Source organism: Neolamprologus brichardi, chromosome 20 (genome assembly GCF_056152115.1).
Source record: "Neolamprologus brichardi isolate AB-2024 chromosome 20, ASM5615211v1, whole genome shotgun sequence".
NCBI classification, from domain to species: Eukaryota; Metazoa; Chordata; class Actinopteri; order Cichliformes; family Cichlidae; genus Neolamprologus; species Neolamprologus brichardi.
Genome location: NC_142123.1, coordinates 8,711,343 through 8,733,353, shown reverse-complemented (window position 1 = coordinate 8,733,353; position 22,011 = coordinate 8,711,343). Strand labels below are relative to the sequence as shown.

Here is a 22,011-nt window from a genome sequence, read left to right as displayed (position 1 = left end):
ATTATAAATTTCCTCTCCGAAAATCTCTCGTCAGGTGGTAACTGGTGACCAGCTGGTGGTGATCGAGCGGGGCGTCCTGATTCGTCGAGCCGAGCTGTCTCACGGCGGGGTCTACCACTGCCAGGTGGAGGAGCACGGCTACCACTGGACTGCGGTCACCGTGCGCCTCGCTGTTTGGAGCCCCTCTGCCAATCGCCTCCTGGCTTCCTGGTCGGCCTCGTCCTATCAGAGCGCCGGAACCCAGCCGTGGTACGAGAACGTGATGGCACTGATTCACCCCGGAAACCTTGGCCAGCACTGCAAGGCTCTGGGATACCGCCCTCCGCGCAACCACCATCGCCATGGTGACACAAAGGCAGAGCCACACAAGGAGAAAGAGAGGCACAAGCATGGCGGGGGAAGAGGAGGAGGAGGAGGCGGCGGAGGACGAGCAGCGGGGAGGAAGAGCAGGAGCAAGCCGCAGCAGAGGGCGCCGAGGAGTGCTTGAACGCATGCACGAGCGGGAGGGCAGATTTTCAGTGACTTCAACAACTACACAAACACGCAAACACACACACACGCACACAAATGCACACATGTACACATACACAGTTAACTTATACACTGAGACACACACATACTGTATGTACAGAGACTACTTCATGCGCATGCACTTATCTACAAACAAACATGGCGTCCTTTCATTATAGAGACAAACAAGCTAAGCTACACACGAGTGACTGAAGTATGTACAGGATCTGGACAGCAAGGACTGTTTCACCGGGACAAATGACTGTATGAATGAAAAGGCTTAGGTTGCATCGCATGTTGAATGAAGGATAAAAGGCATGCCTAAATCCCTAAGTTTGACTGACTCTGAGTCATGACAAGGACATTTGATTGGATTCTTTAGATTTGGACGCTCTACAGAGAGAGAGAAAAAAAATGAAAACAAAAATCCGAGTCTCGTTCCAGAAGTCGATTTTAAGCATTTGGAAAAATCATCCAACCCGTCTCTCCCGAAAAGGACCATACTTGTGGTTTTGCATGTTTTTGCCCATTAATTAGGAATCACAGCTATCACTCAAAACAGAGCAGATGTTTTTTGGATTGATTTCCTACCTTCCAGGCAAAAAACTGCTTTCCATTTATTTTGTGATGTGGAAAGAGAGACATTTTTTTTCAAAGTCGTGTTCTTGAAGTTGAAGAAGTACTTTTTTCTCCAAGTACTTTGCAAAACAATTATTGCGCTTCAATTTCAAGGACACTCTTTCCTCTGGCATACAGGAATAAATTTTCAAACTGCTTCTTTGTTGTTGGAAAGAGAACATAAGTTGACAGAAGGGCAAATATGTATTTGCTGAAAGGCTGTCAAATACCATTCAAATGTCATTGGAACCCAATGAAACAGCACAAAAAAGAAAGCTGTCAAACTGTTCTCTGTAGTGAAGAGTTTGTTCATCTTAAAACTTAGTATGTACGGCAGTGATACATAATGAAAAGGGCTAAAACATCCAAAACAAGCTGTTAGTGATCAAGGTAACAGTTTAACTCTGCAGAAACTTTGATTATTTTTATTTTACGCAGCACTGATGAGTTTTAATTTTCTTCACTTAATGGATATATAACATATAATCCTTCAGGCGGTTTCCCTACAGTAAGGGCTTTGTTGGTTTCTTGAGATAGGTGGGGTCTGACCACAAGATGACTGCCTGCGACCATGTAGATGAAAGGCAGAGAAAAAGCATGGCGACGGCTTTGATGAGGTTACAGATCAGCTTTCCCAGGACATTAGTGCTCTGTGTTGCAACCGTGCAGACCCGCTACAGGAGATGTTTCCATTATGTTCTCCTCAGTGTTTGCTTCTGCAACGCTGGCTCGGTTAAGACTCACGGGCATAAGCTGCCGTTGGTTTTGTGCCACGACACAGAGAGCGGTTTGGTTTAGGTGTGGGAACAAAGTGAACAAAAGAAGGAAAAAAAATGCTCCGTGCTGTTTAAAGTGTTGGTTGAGTGTATCTGGAGTCCCACATGTGGATGTTGTACAAATTTAGGAAAAAGGTGCAGACACGTCTGAACACCGACTCCAACAGAAACTTCGCTTTGACATTCAGAACTGAGTGTCGTCCGCTGGTCTGAAGTAGGGCGCTTTCAAGCTTTCTATATATTCAACATCTATTAGGTTATCGTTTATGAAGTTGAGAGTAAATTTTAAAAGATTTTCATTACAACATGAACAAGAGGATCAAACTGTAAACCGAACTAGAAGAAAACTCTGTACAGAAATGCATGTTTCCCAACCTGTTGGTGAATTTCAGTGGATTAGACTAACACAGAAGAGTGGAGCACATTATTGCAGGTTCTGCAGCCCCAGCTGGTAATGACATCTGACTGTAAATTATGAAGCAGGCCCAGCGGATCATAAAGAAGCCTTTATTATACCAAGCTGGAACTGGAGAAAGTGCTAAACAGGACTGGCGTCAAATGGACTCTGGCCAGTGGGATTTGAGCGACTTTGTGAGGCAGTAAATTGTGATTTGTTCTTAAAATGTTAAACGAACACAGCTACTTCCATCTCTATTTAACTTCCTTCTTTGTGCTATTTATTATTTTAATCTGGTGTGAGACTACTTCTTTGAGGAGTTGTGATACTTTTTTGACATGAGTGTCTTTGTTGTTCTGTCTTTGTACGTATGTCTGACGTCCAATTGTTACCAGTCGATATACCTTCCCACATTCACCAGGGGAAGTGTTTTTATTTTCGTTTTTTAAATCTTGTCCTTCGTATTGGCATCGAAAGGAAGTGCTGCTTCAGTCTGAGGCAGCGGGAACTAAATGTGCATTTAAAATATGATATTTTTTCAGTTTGTCTTCTCGTTGTTGACGTTTCCCAGAACACTGGATGCAGACTAAAAGTTCCAACATCAAGCCTGAGCTCAACAGTACTGCTGTTGTGTGTGGCTCACATGGCATGAGTTCTAGTTAAATCATAGAGAGAGAAAGGTGTAGCTAAAGGACAGAGGGAAAACTTACTAAATTAAAACTTAATCGAATTTTATATGCTATACTGGAAGAACGAGCATTTGCATGCATGGTTAAGCCCAATAATAACAGCCTCAAAGTTTTCCCTTATTTAATATCATCCAGCAGTGGTGATACTGAGCACACATTACTGACGGTAATATATACCATGATGGGTCCTGCTGGATCCCAGTCTCTTTGCTGTATGCTTCGTCTCTCTATGTGGTTAAGGATCTGTGTGTCTTTTTGTGTGTTTGACATTAATGGGATCAGATTTAGAGTAGCTGACAGAAAGTTCAGGGGCTGTGTCAATAAATCTTCCAAACGTGGAATCTGCAATATATTCGAGATATTTTTTGATGCTATAAGAAGAATATAGCATCAACACAAAGCACAGAGAGCCCACAGATAATTAATATGGGTTTGGCTTCTTGGTGTCTTGGCTCTTTGCTTCTTGGCTCGGGCCACATGAAAGAAGTCACAGCACTGAACTAATTCTGAGTTTAGTTTATAAGGGAACGTGTGACACTGAGCAGCTGTCCAAGTGTCACGCAGCCAATTCTTAAAAATGAAAGTGTGTGTGAGAGTGTAACGCTGCAGCTGTAATCTAAAATGAAATCAGGATTTGGCCTGTTGTTAAGCTGCTGTTTAGAGTCGTTTAGAGTCGAATAGCTTACTGCTAAAGTATTTTGATTGGTCACACAGCTGGTTTTCCAGCAGATTTTCTGTGCTCATGAAAATTGGAAATATTTCCCTGAAATATGTCCAGAGCAAGCAAATAATCATCATAACATAACAGGACTAAAGCTTTGATTAATTCAATTTCAATTTAGTTTTAGCTAAAGTGCCAAATCAGCATAACAATCGCCTCAAGGCACTCTATATTCTAATGTAACGACTCAATAATAATAGGGAGAAAATCTTGACAGTGGGACAACCCTCTGTGATCAAGCACTTGGTGACAGTGGGAAGGAAAAACTCTTTTAATAGGAAGAAACCTCTGGCAGAACCAGGCTCAGGCAGTGGCGACCGGTTGGGGGAGTGAGGGAAGGAAGACAGCATAAAAGTCATGCTGTAGAAGAGGGCCAGAGATTGTAGCTTTCTCATCACATAATATTGTATCATTTATCAGTTATCATACTGCTACTGAAGCTGCTGAATGCTAACACCACAATCACTTATGTATTCGGATCTAATTAGCCATTGTTGTGCACGCCCGTTGTTAAGAAAACATGCAGGATTTCTGCCCAAATGGCTATCCATTACTGCAAAAGAAACTACGATAGAATCACAAATCACAATACATAACAGCATTTAATAGAGCTGAGCAATCGAACCATAATCAGGTCAACTGAAGCAAGTGTCACTAGCTAGCTAATTTAGCTTAGCATAAAGGTTAAAAAATAGTGGCAGTGCAGCTAACCTCTCAAACTGCAGTGTGTTATATGGACATTTTACCCCAGAGACCCATGCAGATCGTAAATATAGGCTCAAATTCTACTCAATAAGAAAACACACCCTCAGTCTAACAAAGCAAAGCTGTCAACTCTATTTTTCTTGCTAATTTTTGACTGGTTATTTGAATTACTATTCAAGAGATCCAGAAACATTAAAAAGATAAACCTAACTATGCTTGTAATGACCCTGCCTTGTGGATATTGTGTGTATATATATATATGAATGTGTAACGTGTATATTTTATGTCGGATCCCATCTCTGCTGAAAGTTCTCTGCAGAACTCCAACGAGACATTTTTATGGAGGACCATCTTAAACATTTAATGCTTTTCCTGTAAGACGAGGTGCAGAGCTGCTCCTCGTTCATTACAATGGCTTCACTCTGTTATGCTGTATTTACATCTGAGTGCCAACATTCGTCTCTTGTGATTTTCCAGAACGACTTCTCTGCAGACAAAATGAAACTGTCATCACGTGATCTCCTCTCATGTGCAGAGACTTTGTTTTTCTTTTTGTAAATATGTATAAAGGTCTGCTTTCAAATGAGCTTGTGTCTTGTGGTTTAGCGTGCCTATACGAAAAATATCCATATTCTGAGCTACACACCGATCCACACATTTTAGTGCAGCATGAACAAAATTTACAGCAACACGGGCACCTTTGCACTTTCTTTTTCAGCATTTTTTTTAATCCTGAAAAGGAAAGAATGTGTTTTACAAAGTTTACAATATAAAGCTTTTACTTGTAAATTATATAGTTTGCAAGGGTCAATTATAAGTAATGGAAAATCATTTAAACCCTGTCCTAAACCCCAGGGGTTTTCAGCCTTCTTAGGACACGTGTCCTTTAGAAGCATATGGGCAGATTTGGACACTGAGCGGTGCATAATTGTATTACAGGCATTCATTACAGCTATGCTATTTTTCATGCATTCTGTCCATCACCGGTTTCACTCCAAAACAATAACATACCGTTCAATACCAAATCACCATCTGTCTCTGCCAAAGCGACCACATACACTACTTTCTCATCAAATGATAAACAACTGGTATGCTGAGTAATCTGATTGACGAGAGATGCGTTCCAGTCGTGCTCAACATCCTTGACTTTGCTTGTTTCTGCTGTTTGGAAAACTTCTTATAACAGAGAGGTCAAGAACTCTATCATAGAAATAGAGAACTGTGCATTTATATGAAGTTAGTCTATTGTAATCCTGTGTTTTGTTAAGAAATAAACACTCTCTTTCCAGTGTTTTTACAAACCTCTACTGGATGACAAAGTTGTGATTCCATAATTATATTTCACTTGGTTTCTTATTAGGCTATACATTAAAGGCAAAAGGTATCATCTGGCTCTCATCAGCGATTACAGTCTTTTCGAATACATCGTGTCAATTTACTCACGTCATGTTATAAAACAAAACAAAACAAAAAAACCCTATGAAGGACTCTGTGAAGTGGAACTTTTAGAAAACACTTTTTGTTTTGGCATGCGAGCAGCTGAAACTCACTCTGATATGACTTCATCTTCTAACAACACATTTAGACAAAAGTTTTCATGTTCTTGTGTGGCAGAATATCAGTTTGGCTCTCTTTTATGTTTCTGAACAACAAAAACCTTTTTTTGCCATCTGTAAGTCAAAATTGTCTCAAGATTTTAACAGCTTGAGGTTGTTGTTTTTTTTCAATTTTGAGTTATTTTTTCCCTCAATTGTTTTGCAGTCTAGTCTTCGGACCTGCTGCAAGGTCTTTGTTGTTTTCCTGGATTACTCCAGCACTTTGATTCAAAGTTTCATACTTTGAGTTCCTTTTATACACAGGGCTCCCAGGAAAATGCTCATAATTTCACAATTTTTAACTTACCCAGTGAAATACGTCAAGATCTAGAAGATAAAGTGTCGTTATTTTTCTTAAAGACAGAGGATGACCCAGAATGACCTCTGATGTTTTTTTGTCATGGCAAAATTAGTCCTTTGTATACCACTTAAAAACGTAAACATTCAGTGACAGTGGCTGAAAAGGTTAGCATGCTTATGCACAAACATAAGTTGCTGATGATGGAAAACACTGATCAATAGCTGTCAGCATGTCTTATCAGTGTGAGCATATCATCATGCCGTCAGTAGAATTTAGCTCAGAGTGCCATATTAGAGTTTCACATGGCTGATAAGGAATTTGTGAAGCTTTACTAAACACATGCAGAGTGTGCACAGTGCACCACAGTGAACAACCAGCAGAGGAAAAGCATGATTCTCATGTACAGTTAATATAGAATCGCCAATTAGCCCAACTGTAGGAGGATCTCTTGCAGATGTGCAAACGACATCTAGAAAGACCCCAGACTGGATTTGAATGGGGGGCTTTCTTGCCGTGAGGCGACAGTGCTAACCACCACACGCAAGTTAGACTCCCTGTGTGACCGATATGGTGACAAGACATGAGACATGTGGTGACATAAATGGCTTTGCGTTTATTGGTATTTGCTGTTTCCTTCAAGGGCTCAATAAAAACAGCATGCTTGGGAAATGCACCAAAAACTAGTGCATGCTTTAAAAAAAAATTCTCAGAAAGGGAAACTTTAGAATTTGCCACACAGAATGACTCATCTACTCGTCTGGCTTTCCCCCCAATTGGTTGGAGACCAGAAACACGCCTTTTCACCATTTCGCTCATAAAAGAGTCTTTTAGGTGTAATAAGGGGGTTGTGCACTCCACCACAGTATCCCATTCAGTGACGTTCTCATGCTGAATAAAATTGTCTGCTCAGGCTTCAGATTGAATTTTCCAGCTAACTGCCACTGATGGTTTTCTGGAGTGACTCCACTTGAGCTCTAAGGACTCCACGGTTGTTGGAAACGCAGGCATTATCACAGATGCCTCTGTTTGATTATGTCTTCGACTTTGTCTTGCACTTAGCCGATCTGCCAGACTTTCCAAAATGCTCTGAAGCTGCCTCCCCAAAAACACAATATCTCTCCTATGTAACAGCTGTACTTAAATATGTCCATGTTTGTGATGGGTTTCTAAGCAGCCTTGTAGGATCCCTAGCCCTATAGTGCCTCACTAAAAGCTTGTCATATTTTAATTCAGTTCTCATTTTGTCCTAAACCTGACCGGCTTTGACTAGTTTGTTGGCATCTCGATAGACAGCAAGTTGAAGGTAAATTGAACAACAAGGGAAAATGTAACTAACCTGTGGAAGAAACGAAACACAAAATAGGTTCTCTGTGTTCACAGTTTAGTGATAAATGCAAGCCACATCTCACCTGTGTGCTTCACAATGAGTGTTATAACCTTATACTCACCCGCGACTTCGTTAGCTACACCTTGCCAGTACTGGGTTGAACCTCCTTTTGTCTTCAGAGCTTTATCATTTTTTCATGGCTCAGATCCAACACAGTGCACAACACAGCTCTGTTGGATAGAAATCTGGTTACTGTGGAGGGTGTTTGAATGCAGAGAATTTATTGTTATCGTCACTGACTGTGGTCATAAAAGGATGAACAGACAGGCTGTGCCATTTAAACTCTGCTCAGGTAACTAAGAAACTATCCCCCACACACCTCTAAACTACATCACTGATACAAGGTAGGACTGATTAAAGCTTTAATCAGTCCTACCTTGTATCAGTATTCATGCTGTTTCTGAAATTAAGTCTCATCATACGTTGGAACATTTTTTCAGCCTCATATTGCCCAAGTTTTGTAAACAAGTGCAAACTGTAGCCCCAGTTTCCTGTTCTTAGCTGACAGAGTGGCACCCACTGTGGTCTTCTGCTGATGTAGCCCATCTTTTTGAAGGTTTGATGTGTTGTGCATTCAGAGATGTTCTTCTTCATTCCTTGGTCATAATGTGTGAGCTTTGTGCCTTCCTATCAGCTCAAAGCAGTCTGGACATTCTCTTCTGACCTCTGTTATCAACAAGGCATTTTCAGCCAGAGAACAGATATTCTCTTTTTCTCTGGAAACCCTCAAGATGGTAACTTGAGAAAGTCTCTACATCTCTACAAGTTGCAGCAATATGATTGGCTGATTAGACATTAAAACGCAGTTTAACAGGTGTACCTAATGAGGTGTCCATGGCAAGTATATTAACCATCCAGCCATGTTTATTGTTAACAGTTTACCAAGTTTTATAAGCACCATTTGCTTCTTGATAACCAGATGTTTGCATTGGTTTGCAAATTAATTATTAAACTGCTAACCCATTTACTGTTGTAAACTGTGAAAAAGTTTAATTAACTATGAATTCATGAATTTAATTATTTGCATAGAGTCAAATCACAAAAACAGTCACTTCAAGGCACATTATATTATGAGGTAAAGACCCTACAATAACACAGAGAAAATGCCAACAATCAGATGAACTCCTAGGGGCAAACACTTGGCAACAGTTGGAAGGAAAAAACAGTTGGGGGCGATGGGAGGATTTATAATTTTCATCTACAGTTTTAAAGTGTTACCCTGTTAAAGTTTATGTCTAAACTGAACAAAACTGAATAAATTCAGCTGCAGTTTTGGTTGCCGTGAGCAAAAATTGCCTCACAAGAAGAAGAGCAGATTTAATTCAAGTCATCTGAAGAGCACAGTTGTCTTGCCCCTTGAGTATGGATGTAATTAATATCTGCGACTTGTGGGATAATGATTTACAGGCTTTTACTTTCATTTGTGCAACATGCAGTCTCCAGCTTTCATTATGCAAAAACCACATGTGTGTGGAGCCATGTGCCTTCAATTTGCTTTTTTTTATTCCTCGTTTTCCTAAACGGTGCCTTTCTTGTGGCAGTTCCTAATATGCTAAAATAGCTTCTTTGGCATTAATAGCCTTAAAAAAAAAAAAGAAACACAAAACCTGGAAACAGTCAAAGTGACTACAAAGTGCTCTACTGGGAAATCCTTGAATATTGGCTTATTTCTAAAGTCTTTTAGTCTTTAGGTAAATTCCACAGGCTTTGATGTTTGTCACATCAGGAGAGGAACAAAACTGGATAAAACAGCTGAATCTTCACCAAGAGACAGGACGCAGCTGGCCTGAATGGATGGCTTAGATTAGAAATTATACGAGATCCTCAGATGTGGTGATTGTGTGGTTTTGACTCCTCTCTCCTCCTCTGCAGCAGTGTTTGTCATTTCTGACCACATTTAAAGATTTAAGAAGCCACAGACACTGTCCTGACTTCCAGTGTAGGCAGCCAGGCAAAACTAGGGGCCCTTTGGCTTTGTACTTATACTCAGTTACTAATTTTATTTCACCATCCGGTAAAATTATGTCCAATATTCCTAAAAAACCCCCCAAAACAAACCAATGTTGTTGTTTTTTAAATGAGGCTTTAGTAAAATAGTGTTTCTGAAACGAATGAGAGCAAACGCGGTGGTGCACATTTTTCTATGATTGCTTATTTACACTAGAGTAAGTACAAAGCCAAACCAATACATGCTGACACTTGGCCCATGTGGCATGAACATTACAACACATATTGCACCTTCAAGGTAACCAACATTTCAGTTTTTGTTGCCATTGTTCAGTTTATTTTAGTGGACTTGCTTCTTGCTTAGTTGCTAAAGCTCCACAACACTGGGGTGGTTTGGTCATAGGCCATAACTACAGGTAAAAGAGGGTCCATCTCAATCTGTATTTGGCAGAGGAAAATCACCAACTTGTAGTCGGGGAAGTTTCTTTGCAGACTGGAGACCTGCGGTGTTTGTCTCCATCTGTTGGGGTAAATAGAGAAATGCAGGATTATCATGTGGATAAATGGTTTCAGCAGATATAGGAATGAAATGATGCGGATAAACTGAAAACATAAGTACACTCAGAACACAACCGCTTTTCTTTAAAGCAGGGGTGCCAGAATCTGCCTGACAAAGACATTTGTGGTCCATTTGTACATCTGTGGAAAATGTGTTGCTGTATTTTGATACATTTTACAGCTTATCCTGCTGATAAAGACATCTCTCACTGCCATTCATACTAAACCAAAGTAACTAAGTAACAGATTAAATAGAAACAAAGTACAAAGAAGTAACAGAACCTTTATGTTTTATAACAGGGTAATCTAAGACATTTTTTAATGAAATTTTACAAATTATTTTTCACATTAAACCCAAAGAGTCGTGCTAACAGAACTTGTTTTCTTTCGTATAACATATATATATATAGATATATATGTTTAATGATGCCTTTTGCAGGCCGGAACATTTCTTTCGGAACTTGATGCGGAAGGATATTTTCATCGGACTCGGTTGTTGCTTACATCTGTCAGGATAGAAACTCCTCAGGTGAGTGTTTTTATCGTCTAACGGAGCTCTGTAGCGCTGCTGTATGAGCCTGCTTGTAGGTAACTGCGAAGGTTAGCACTAAATGTACGTTTTGATGTAGCCGTGTCAAACAATAAAAGCCAGCTGTGAGTGTTCTGGGAGTTGGAGGCCTGGACTGCTAATGTTAGCCGCGCTGCGCTAACGTCATTTAACTGCACTGGCAGCTGAAAGGGAGCTAGCAAGGCGACTCTGACAGCACTACGACAACTTCCTCAGCGCTGGCAGACACTTATGCTTGTCAGGGTTTTTTTTTCTTAGTTCCTCTTTGTTTGTCACACAGTAATTTTCGGGCGTTGCTGTCTTAAAATCTGGAAATATAAGCTAATATGAACACTAAGGTAGCTTAGTATTGAGCTAAACCATTTAGTACGACGCCATTTCAGTCTTTATGGAAAATTGTTATGATCCATAAGTGTGTCAGCTAACACCGACGTGTTTAAATCTCTGGAAAATTCTCACAGCAGTCCCCTTCTTCTCACAGTCTAATTGTTTCCATTGTCTTGTACGTCATATGAGAGGTCAGGAGACCAAGCACATTATTCACTTATTCTACTTTTGAAGAGGAGTCAGTGAATTCAGTGAATGTACTCCTCTCCTGTTGTCTTTGGTTGTGCCTTTAGAGTTTTCTCTTTACAGCAGTAACGTAAGTCTCCTTACTCACATTAAGCATTTCTTATTGTGTTTCTACGCACTGCTGTTGTTTCTACACATACTTCAACTTCTCATTTCGCATTTTTCATTTGACTCTGATTCATGAAAACCAGTTTTTAACACTTTTGGCAGTCAGATTTTCAGATATCACTTACCTTAATGCTGTCTGGTATTGATTTAGTGTTTTAAATCATATCAGTTTTAAAGCTTTTTCAACTATAAAGGGAACAGCAAGGCCAGTTACACACACAGTAATAGCTGCCCTACAATATTCATTGGTGACAGATTGGACGTTATCGATTGACTTTGCTTGGTTTGACGTGAAAAACTTTTGATTGTTTTAGTCTTTTCCACAGTTCAGTCAGGCTTATGAGAACTGCTTTAGGAGTGGTGAGAACGATGTTCCTGATGCATCGAAGTGATCAAGACAAACCGTAAACAGCTGCCATTGTTCAGCTACATGGCAAAATGTAGTTACTATATTCTTACTTACATTTGATAATGTGCAGTTGTGGTCAGAAATCACAAAGAAATTAACATTTTTACACCCAATTCTCGATTTTTCTATTTTGAAGTTATTAAAGATATTTGTTGTGTAATCATTCCACTCTGGTAAAAGACCAGTTCAAGGAGATCATTAAAAGCCCAAAATTACAGTGATATTCATGTCCATTATGAATGTATGCAAACTTTTGTTTGCATGCCTTTCTGTTGCATCCCATGTACTCAAAAATCTAGAAAATTCTCTTTACTGCTGTATATGTAAATAATCCATTGGATAAAATTCATTGGTTCTACCCACATCATCAGGCCCTATTGATGGATATTTGACCCCCTGACTCGTGTTTCTCAAGTAGATCTGGCCAAACCATTGAATACTCAATACTGTAGCAAAAGATGGCATTGAATGCTTGGTCAGACTCTTGACTTTGTTTATGAATTTTTTGATCAAACATTTTCTAATTTAGGTGAGGAATCCTTTCTAATGTGCTTAAGTGTTTAGCGCTGATGGTTAAGGAAGTATAAGGGGATGAGATGGGTTCAGGTTTTTAAAAAATGGTTTGTATGAAAAATGTTATTTTGGTATGTGGGAAAACCCTTTTAGCTCATGGTAAAACCAGTTAATTTAATTATAGATTTAAAAGGCAGAGTCACTTCCAGGTTTCCAGTAATGTTCTTTCTTTGTAATCAGCAGGCGGAGGGATGAGTCTCTCCCCTGTGATTGGCACAGATGTGCCAGAAACGGCAAACGGGGTAGCGACACCTGTTGCACTGGAGAATGGCCCTCAAGCTCCGGTCTCAGTGAAATGTTCAAGTAGAGTACCAGGTACCGGGGAGGCATCTGTGGATGAGTCCCACATGCACACAGAGAACCATGCCGATGCTAATATGGAAAACCTAGTTCACCATGGGAAAGGCTACTTGGACACAGAGACGGACATGAATGAGAGAACCTCTAGCTTATCATTACATAGCCCTGAGGAGGCAAACCTCTCCCTCCCCACGGTGACAGGCACAGGAGAAACAGATCTAGGATCCAAAGACAAAGACATTCCTGATGAAGCCTCTAAGACTGTGGACCCTGCTGATGCAGTTCTTCTGTGGGACTCAGCATTGCACAGGCAGTCCAAAGACTCGTATCAGCAAGGACACCCAGTCACCACAGAAAGGCAGCAGACAGAAGCAGAGACTGCGGATGGAGGCTCCAACAGCCAAGAGGAGGATGTAGATGGAGAGACAGAGAAACAGGATGTGGAGGAGGATGAGAAGAATGAAAACAAGTTGGAGAATCAGCGCGCCGGAAGGAGAACAAAGGTGGAAGTGAGTGGAGTGCCGGATTATTGTTCTGACATTTCAGGTTTATTAGATTGTGTGTACCAAAGAGAGCAGAGGGTAAAGGAGGAAGAGAGAATGATGTCAGCAGATGTAATGAGAACTAAAGCCAGCGCAAATAAATGTAGCTGAGTCATCAGAACATGACCTCTTTCAGACAAATTTCAGTAGGATTAAAATAAAGTGCAGCGTGCTGACTATCAATGATTGACAAGATGATTGTCGTTATTTTAGAGTGAATAAACCTAAGAGTGAGAAAAGAAGCCGTCTATCAAAGAAAAGCGTGGCCACTGTAAACGACAGGAGATATGTGTAGCTCCACATGGTTCAGTAAATTTTCTCTACTTTTTTTATTTTTTATTTGTTCTCCAAAATTTCCAGTCTTCACAACGCTACTCATCTTCAGCCCCTGGTCCGAGTACCTCCACCTCTTCTTCTCCTCCACCTCCTCTTCTTTCTTCAGATGATACCCCTTGCCCTCCTCACATCATGGCCCAGGTCTGGGTTCGCAATGTGCGGGGAATGCAGGACAGCAAGAGCCTGGATGAAATTAGTCAAGCGTGTGGAGGTAGATGTGCATCTTCCCGTGGTCTGGCTTTTTCTTCGTGTCTTTTCTAAACTGAGAAATGTATAAAATCTTTTTCTGTAAAGCACCAGAGTGAAGTAAAAAGAAGTGGAATTTGTGACATTGTTTAACTTTTCGTCCACGTTGAACTGTGTTATTGACTATCGACAGTGTTTTGTAACCACAAGTTGTTGATATTGGTTGCAGGTGGTTCGGGGGCTCGAGGAGGGGGCAGAAGTGGCCAGTCAGAGGGCCGAAGGGCCACCATCTCCTCGGCTTTGGAACTAGAGGGTACAGTCAGTCATGATGGAGACCTGACTAACTTCATCACAAAAAACCTCGAGCAGAAGATCAAAATGAGCTCCAAGCCTAGTCTGGACTGCAGTGACTGTGAGTAAAGAGTCAGAGGAATAATTGACATTAGTCAAACACAGTTTTTCTCCCTTTTTTTTTGTAAATTATGAAAACATTTTGTATTTCTGTATTAGTTTTTTATTCTAAGTGCAAACAGAAGAAACATGCATACTGTATGTGTGGACTGTATACAGTTTGTGCTGGTGTAGAGGACATGTAGATAGAGCTCTTTCATGACTGCTTGTACTCCTGCTGTAGAATGTGGCATTTCAACAGGTTATTGGTATTTGTATAGCTGGTGGGACTGAACTGCAGTGACAGTTGTCTTCTTTAAGATTCACAGCCTGCTCCTCCTTGCAGAGGCAAACACACCCCGTCAGTGACTAGTCATCATTAATGCATTGCTTAGACCATAATAAGTAAATTGGAATTGAGGTACTAATTTAAGCAAATTAATTGCCATGGTTGGTTATCCTATTGTTGAACAGGCTTACTTGAATCCCTTAATGGCCTGTGGGGTCATTCAGTGACAGTTGATCAAATGCATACAATCTGATCGGTGCAACTCAGATTTGCTTGAGAAAAGAATTCCACGGTAAAGACAGATGTGGTGATAGATGTGTGAGTGTGGACTCTAAGCTGTATGGTTTACAGCTCTGTGTGTGGGCTACATTCAGACCTAAAGAGACAAGTTTACATATAATGATGAATGCTTGATTTCACTAAAATATTTAGCTGTTAGATCTCTGATTGTAGATTTTACCTCAGGCAAACAAAGGCAGGTGCAACAGATTTATGTAACAAGAATAACTGTCAGACAAATTCCATTTTATCTTTTTTTACAGGTTTTACTGGTTTGAGCCGTTGCTCATGTCGAGGTTGCTGGGTCAGAGCTCTGAATAGTTTTCGCTTTGGTGTTTTTTCCTTTCTTAGCTACTTTATAATGCCCATGTTCAGCTGGGTGTAGTTGGTATAAGTGTCTGGTTAGGTTTGATCCCCACCCCCCCTTTACAGTTTACTTTAGCAAACTTTGTGTCTTCACTCACACTGAAAAGCTTCCACGCTTCACAACATGGTAGCATATGGCTGTCAATGTGCGCACAACTATTCGTGTGCGTCGCTGTGCATGTGTTGCCCATGCATAAACCAGACCGGTTCATGCATGGGACATTCCCGAGTCTCACCAACTGGAACTCGTCAGAGCAGAGAAGACTAAAAAAATCATCCTTTTCTGGTCCCTGGCCTATCGATCGGTGCATCTCTAATAAATGTATAATTTTTCCTCCGAGCATGCAGTAGCTGCAGTTGACTGGTTTGCCGTTATCACACAATGTTAATGCGGTACAAGCTAAGCAATTCATGCAGTCGCTATTTTTTTTTAAGTTATTTATTTTACTTTCTGTCTCAATAGATTGAGTGAAAAATCATGTGACTGACTCAAGGAAAGATGATGTGTTTATTCAGTTAGGAAGTGCACCATATATACAGTTTGTTACAGTTGAAGAGTAGTTAAGTGTTGAAACATCACTTGCTGCAGCAAATAATGAAATAAAGCAAAGCGAAAAACGTGAATAATGTCAGTGATGGTGCCAACATGAAGCAACAAGCCATTCTAACAGGTAGATACTCTACACTGTGTATGAACACTATCAGGTTTATCCTGTCTTAGTGATTCTCTTACGTGCTCAGGAAATGTTTCTGCATTAAGCTTTATGATCATTGAGAACAGTGTGGGAAATCTCTAAAAGTTACACTTTTGGTTAGTGAAACCCTCCACCAGTGCTTGTTTCCCTTCAGAGTCCTCTCTGCATAAGATTTTATAAGCGTAATAATTAAAAGGTGATTTTGTTCTTCCCCTCTCCTCATCTTCCCATTTTCCTGTGTGATTAAATTAGCCTAAGTCTGAGCTGTGGGGAGACGATGGAGACCCAACCCGCAGGAGAAAAAGTTTTGTTTCTTTTTCCTCAAAATCCCACACGTGTGCCGCTGTCTCAGAAATTAAATCATCTATGTAGGTTCAGCAGGTCGACCTGGCAGAGCTTGTGCATTAGCAGCCATCCGTCTTGTCAGATTTTGCTGGAGTAAGACACAGAGCCCCTGCCCTTCACTCAGAAACCCCCCTGGATGAGAGTGTCAGCTAAACTGGCCTCTCAATTTAAACACAGGGCCACAGTCAATATGTCCTCTGTGGCAGCTCATTCTCTCTACCTGCTGATTCAATTAAGATTGATGACGCACAGACCTTGTTTAGACTGAAGGGATTTGTTAAAGGTCCTGCCACAGCCCGACAGAAACCTTTCAGAGGTTGAAACAGTTTTTAAATTCCAATTTATTGACTGGGGTTTGTTTAATCCAAGGTTTAATTACTCATGGCACTCTTGGCTAAGTGTGTAATTTGTTTCAATTTCTGAGAAACAGTCAAATAAGAATGTTTCATTTTATTCAGTGTTTCTTTTTTTTTTTTTCCTTCTTCACTGTAGTTATACTTTAATTTTGCACCCCACAGGTCCGACTAGAATTTGGTTCACTGCATTTCAGTCAGAAGGCATATGCTTATCTCCTCCTCCAGTGTCCATAATTTTGCACTTTATAGATAATTCTGCTACTGGCTTATCTAAAAAAGTATATTCTATATTAGCTATTCTATATTGTATATCTAATTTATGATGACTCTCACTAGCGGACTGTTCGGGTCCTATTTACCGAAGTCGAGGGTTGACACGGCGACCAGCGGATATACCACCCATTGATCCCACCGTCCTTTTGGACCTTCAGAGACACACCCAGGAAGTGGCACACAGTGTGGAGGTGATGATGCGGAGCCTCAATGGAACCATCCAAAATGTGAGTCTTAGTAGTTCTTTCTTCAAATCACCCTGTTTATGCTGTCGTCTGAATCAGAAGTGTAACACGTACACGTCATTGAAGTCTGTGTATTACGTAGTAGTTTAAGGTGTGGATGGGTGTCACAGATGTCAGCTGAGAAGAGCATTGCCTGGTGATGAGTCTCAATTTCTGCTTTGGATTCAGACGGTAGGGTCAGAATTTGGCATAAACAACATAAAAGCTTCCTGCCTTCCATCAACACCTCATATCACAAGTTCACTGTAGTCACCAGATATCAATCCAAAGAGCATGTTTCACACCATGGATGTGCAGCCAACAAATCTGCAGCGACTTTGTGATGCTTTCATGTTGACATCAATGTTCCCAGCACCTTGTTGAATCTATGCCATTAAGAGTTAATGCAGCTCTTAAGGCAAAAAGGGGTCTAACCCTGTAATAGCAATGCTGAGTTTGTATGTAGATATATTACAGGGTCTTCATGTTTTATGTTACTATTTTATTTCTCCCCTTTTGTTTTTGTGCTATTCTTTAATCTCTCTCTTAACCATCTCTTTTATGCAGATGACAGCTCTGAGTGTGGGGTATATCCAGACCTACAGAGACTCAGTGGACAGCCTGGGAGAGTCTGTAGATATGAGTATAAAGGTGACATGTAATTTCTGTTTTTGTGTCTGTTCCTTTCACATAATGTGACAAGTAAAGATTGCTGTTTGCTGGGTCCACCAGAGCATGCATTATAAACCTTTACTACCTAATTAGCTAAATAATAGTGATAGCCCAGCTTATGTCATTTTGCTGGATTTTCCTTGGAGACGAGTTTTGTTTATGGGTTTGGATTTTGGATTGCAGTCGCTACATGATAGGTCACTTTACAGAAATATGATTTAACGTAAGGCATTCCTAACTTGTGAACCTGAAAAGAAACTGTTAATGAGGAAAAACCTTAAATCAGGACCACAGTGGGAAACCCCCTCACATTATTTTTTAAAGTACAAATTATTCCTTTTCTGATAAATTCTGTCCTCCATGTTTTTGCCTCCACAGGGCATGTATACACTAATGGCTCGCTGCGAGGAGTTGGATCGTTCCATGCAGCCCATACACAACCTGGCTACGCAGATACGCGATATCAAACGCACCCTTGACACTCTGGAGGCAATTTGCAAGTAACACCATAAACAAACATCCCAGATGCAAAGGTCTAGCATCAGGCGCATGTGTGCAACCCACCCACCCATGTGCAGGTAGCACACACACACATACTGCAGCGAAGACACCCGTGGAGTCCGGGAACTGTTGCTGCTCGGCATGTTGGATTATTGGCACTCCTAGTTCCTCTGGACTGGCTTAGACGTTCCTCATGTTTGTGTTGTGAGATCTCAGATGAACTGTGCTTATTTCGCTCCTCAGGCTGAGCTTTTTCCTTTTCACAACATTTACGCTATCCAAGTTGTCAAGAAACAAAATCTCACAAATTAACCAATTTTAGAGACACTTGTACCGTGGACACATGCACATGGACAGATCCTTAAAGAAGGTGGGATAATGGGCTCTTTTTTTTGTGTTTTGTTTTTTCACTTCACCGTCTAAAAGGAGTGAGTTGGTCTCCGTCCAGCCTGCTTGGTTCAGATTGCACTAACCTCTGTTCCCCACATGGAGGTGATGTTTCGTTCTCCGTCTCTCCGCCACTGGAGAGGCAATAATAAACTGCTCAGAAGGTGGTGACTTTTGCACAGGAACAGAAAGTCTATTTTTTAATCTTATGCAACAAGGGTCAGATTCTTTCACTGCAAGCGAAATTACAGTTGTGTCATGTCTGTTTGTCCTTGCGTGTTTTGTGTGTTTTCAGTTTCCTCAGCATGCGTGCTTGTTCAAAAACACTGAAACTTTGTGCCACTGGGAACCAGTACAGTCCGTACTCTGTCAGTGCAGTCCAAGATGATGTTGAGTACATAACTGGAAAAATATGTTGTGCAGCCTTCGCAGTGGCTTTAAATATTACGTGTAAGATTAACAGCTTCAGGTATTTAATTTCCTTTGACTTTTAGATGCCATTTATAAGGCTGGATACTGACGTTGATCTCCTGATTTTAATTCTTCATTATTCAGCTGCATCACATCTTGAGAACCTAAATTCTTACATCCTATAAAACTGTAAAATTAAGTAAAGTGCATCTGATAGGCTAAATTGTAAAACACAATGAAGGGGCAGCATTATTGTGCGTAACTTAAAAATAAAAGCATTGTAACTTTGAGCACACGCAGGACTGAATGTCTGATCTCATTCTCGTTAGCACTGTTTGTGCTGAGATGGCATCAGCCTGATATCTGAAGACAGTTGGCTAGCTTACATTAGCAACCCGAGAGACTGACTGGATTAAGTAAATTCATGATTTACATGCCTCCATAACTTGTAGCCAGAGATAACATCTCATCTTGTCATCAAACACAAACCAAGGGCTCAGATCAGTGTGCAGTCTTCTTTTTTTTTAGTCTGTCCCCCTCATGATTATAGTCGTGACTCAATGTGGCTTTATAAAACAAGATTCATGTGCACATTGTGACAACTCGATTTCCAAGGTTTAAACACTTTACACTCTATGCAGCTCTGACTGAAACCACTTAGAAAAATTAACCACTGCAGCCACGCAAAACTGAGAATAACGAGAAAAAACAAAAAGCGAAGATTGATTTCCAGTGAAATCTGAAGCTGTTGAAAGTCTTTTTATTTCCAGGCGAGTAACTACAAAAACACTGCTCAGTGCCATTAATTGTATCGTGTTTGGTTAGGTTCCTGTTCACCCAATTTAAAGAAATGATTTATGCATTAGAATAGCTCCATTCAAAAACACATTTTAAATCCATTAAACTGCTCTTGAAGAATGATTGTGAGGGCTTTGCCAGCTTTGGACTTAAATCAGCTGCTAAACGTGGTGAATAACTCAAGTTGGAGGTTTTGTAGCTTTCTGTTTTTACTTTGGTGAAGATGGGTACTTTTGCATTTAATAAATGTGTTTGAAACCTGGAAAATCAAATGCTAAAAATGATTTTATTTTGATTCACAGTTCTGGCTTTTGATTGCATCGAAGGGTTGGAGAGAAATTACTCAGACAGCAGATAAACTGTTGTGCAACTTTTTATAATGTCAGCATAGTGGACACAGTGTTACAACAAAAAAGAGCTGCGGCCTGTGGATGTGAGCTAAGGTGGTTTACTTAAGCATTTATTAATTTACCCAATGATAAAGCCAGTGAGTGCAGCGTCGCCCTGCTGTTGTTCCCAGCCTTTCTTAATTTAATGAAATGTCTGCTGTAATTGCACTTGTAGGATTAATCTAGATCAGAGTATGTGTTGAAGATCGTCATTCTAAGAGCGAACCTTATTATAGATGTCATTTGGAATGAGGAGCCTTGTTTTGGTTGTCTTACACTGGACTCAGCATACATTTCTGTCAGTAGCGTTTCAAGATTGATCCAAACCAAATACTGAAGTCATTTTTAATCTAAAATGTTGTCTGAGCAATACTGTAAGCAAGGTAAGTATACATTTTAATCTTGAACATAATATTGAAGCTTAATTCAGCCATTAAATCACTTTCAAACATCTTTACGAAGTGTCATATGTGGATGTGGAGCTCAGAGCAGCGCATTAACTCTGCAAAATGTCCCCCTCTATGCCGCTCTGCACTTGTTTTATCAGTGCGGTAAAGATCAAGCCAAAAAATACATTCAATTGGTTATGATGGCTGTTTGTGTAAAACTGCTCTTTGGTTTCTTAATTACGTCCCACGAACCTCATTGGAAAGGGTTTTAGCCAGGAAATGTTATTAAAATTTCAAGGTATATAGTAAAGTTAATATTCATCTAGGTTCCCTCAGTTATACTGACGTATACCAGTACATGTGTGTAAAGATGTAAATGCTGTTTTGTAGGAGAGTGTAAAGTAACTTACTGGAAGACTTGATAGATATTTGAGGCAAGAGAAACATCATGGAGCTGTGATGTAAGAGAGGAAATGTCATTTTCTTGTTTTGTTTTTTAAATTCTGTTTTACAATCAGAGGCACCTGTGTACATATGATCTCTTTCTGTAACTAAAATGATTTAGATACCCTTTGTCTTGACTGTATATTTTATTGAAAAATAAATTTACAGAAGCTGCAAAAAGACCCAAACATTTGGAGCTTTTTTTAACAGAATACCACCTCCAGTATTCTGTTACAGTCCTGTCATTAAAAATTAATCTTTACTGCTGCCAGAGGACTTAGGAGTGTAAGTAGCAGTCAGGAGGAAAGACATCAGCAGTGAAGTAAACTAAAGAAGCAATTGCTGCTGCCCATCAGTCTGCAAAGGGTTAAAAAGCCACTTGCAAACAATTTAAAGTCCATCATTCTACAGTGAGAAAGATTATTCACCTTCCCACGAATGGGCGTCCCAGCAGATTCAACCAAAGTAACTGTGTGATATGTTCTGACTCAGACTCTACAGGCCTTAGTTAACATCTTAATTTTTTAAGTCCATGACCCCACAGTTAGAAAAAGACTAATCAGACTTCTGAAACAATGTCTTTTGGATAGACCAGATCGAAGTGGACATGTTTGGCTATAATGCACAGCACCACGTGAAATCCAACCACAGCATACCCATACCTACTGCCAAGCACGGTGGTGGAGGGATGGTGATTTGGGCTTGTTTTGCAGCCACGGAATCCAAGACCAAAGTATTCTAGAGTCAAATGTCAGATTTTGGTTTTGCACGGACAATGATGTGAAGCACAGCAACAAACCTGTGAAAGAAATACTGAAAAAAAGAGAAAAACCCATCCATTAATGAGAGCGTCGCAGATTTCGAAATACTTTGGCAGGACCTTGAGAGAGCTGTGCATAAAACCAAACCATTGGTGAACTGAAGCGAGGTTGTATTGAAGAGTGGGACAAAATTCCTCTGCAACAATGTGAGAGTCACACAAAAAATGATTTCTTTAGATTATC

The 22,011-nt window shown here is 40.3% G+C and overlaps 2 protein-coding genes across 6 annotated transcripts in view; both read left to right on the top strand.

The window, feature by feature from the left end:
* sema3h (sema domain, immunoglobulin domain (Ig), short basic domain, secreted, (semaphorin) 3H) overlaps positions 1-5,002 on the top strand; it is a 55,741-nt gene extending 50,739 nt beyond the window's left edge. For all 4 annotated transcript variants that reach the window (XM_087834153.1, XM_087834154.1, XM_087834155.1 and 1 more), the window contains one exon: positions 35-5,002. In XM_087834153.1, coding sequence (XP_087690279.1) covers positions 35-487 — 453 coding nt within the window. In that variant the 3' untranslated portion in view covers positions 488-5,002. The remainder of the gene's footprint in view (positions 1-34) is intronic.
* Positions 5,003-10,675: 5,673 nt separating this feature from the next.
* borcs6 (BLOC-1 related complex subunit 6) lies at positions 10,676-21,189 on the top strand. Of its 2 annotated transcripts, none has more exons than XM_035905577.2 (7): positions 10,676-10,733; positions 12,616-13,244; positions 13,638-13,824; positions 14,029-14,211; positions 16,856-17,019; positions 17,584-17,667; positions 18,067-21,189. In XM_035905577.2, the coding sequence occupies exons 2-7, from the start codon at positions 12,627-12,629 to the stop codon at positions 18,190-18,192; spliced, it is 1,362 nt and encodes a 453-aa protein (XP_035761470.2). In that variant the 5' UTR covers positions 10,676-10,733; positions 12,616-12,626; the 3' UTR covers positions 18,193-21,189. The 2 variants fall into 2 exon arrangements, with proteins under 2 accessions (XP_035761470.2, XP_035761471.2); XM_035905578.2 differs by having other exon boundaries at positions 10,684-10,733; positions 12,619-13,244.
* The last annotated feature ends 822 nt before the right edge of the window (positions 21,190-22,011 follow it).

What these genes read in the sequence shown, in the direction of transcription:
- borcs6 (XM_035905577.2), top strand. Translation starts at nt 12,627, where the DNA reads ATGAGTCTCTCCCCTGTGATTGGCACAGATGTGCCAGAAACGGCAAAC. An exon ending in AATTAGTCAAGCGTGTGGAG is followed by an intron (nt 13,825 to 14,028) that starts GTAGATGTGCAT and finishes TATTGGTTGCAG; the next exon opens with GTGGTTCGGGGGCTCGAGGA. An exon ending in CTGTAGATATGAGTATAAAG is followed by an intron (nt 17,668 to 18,066) that starts GTGACATGTAAT and finishes TTGCCTCCACAG; the next exon opens with GGCATGTATACACTAATGGC.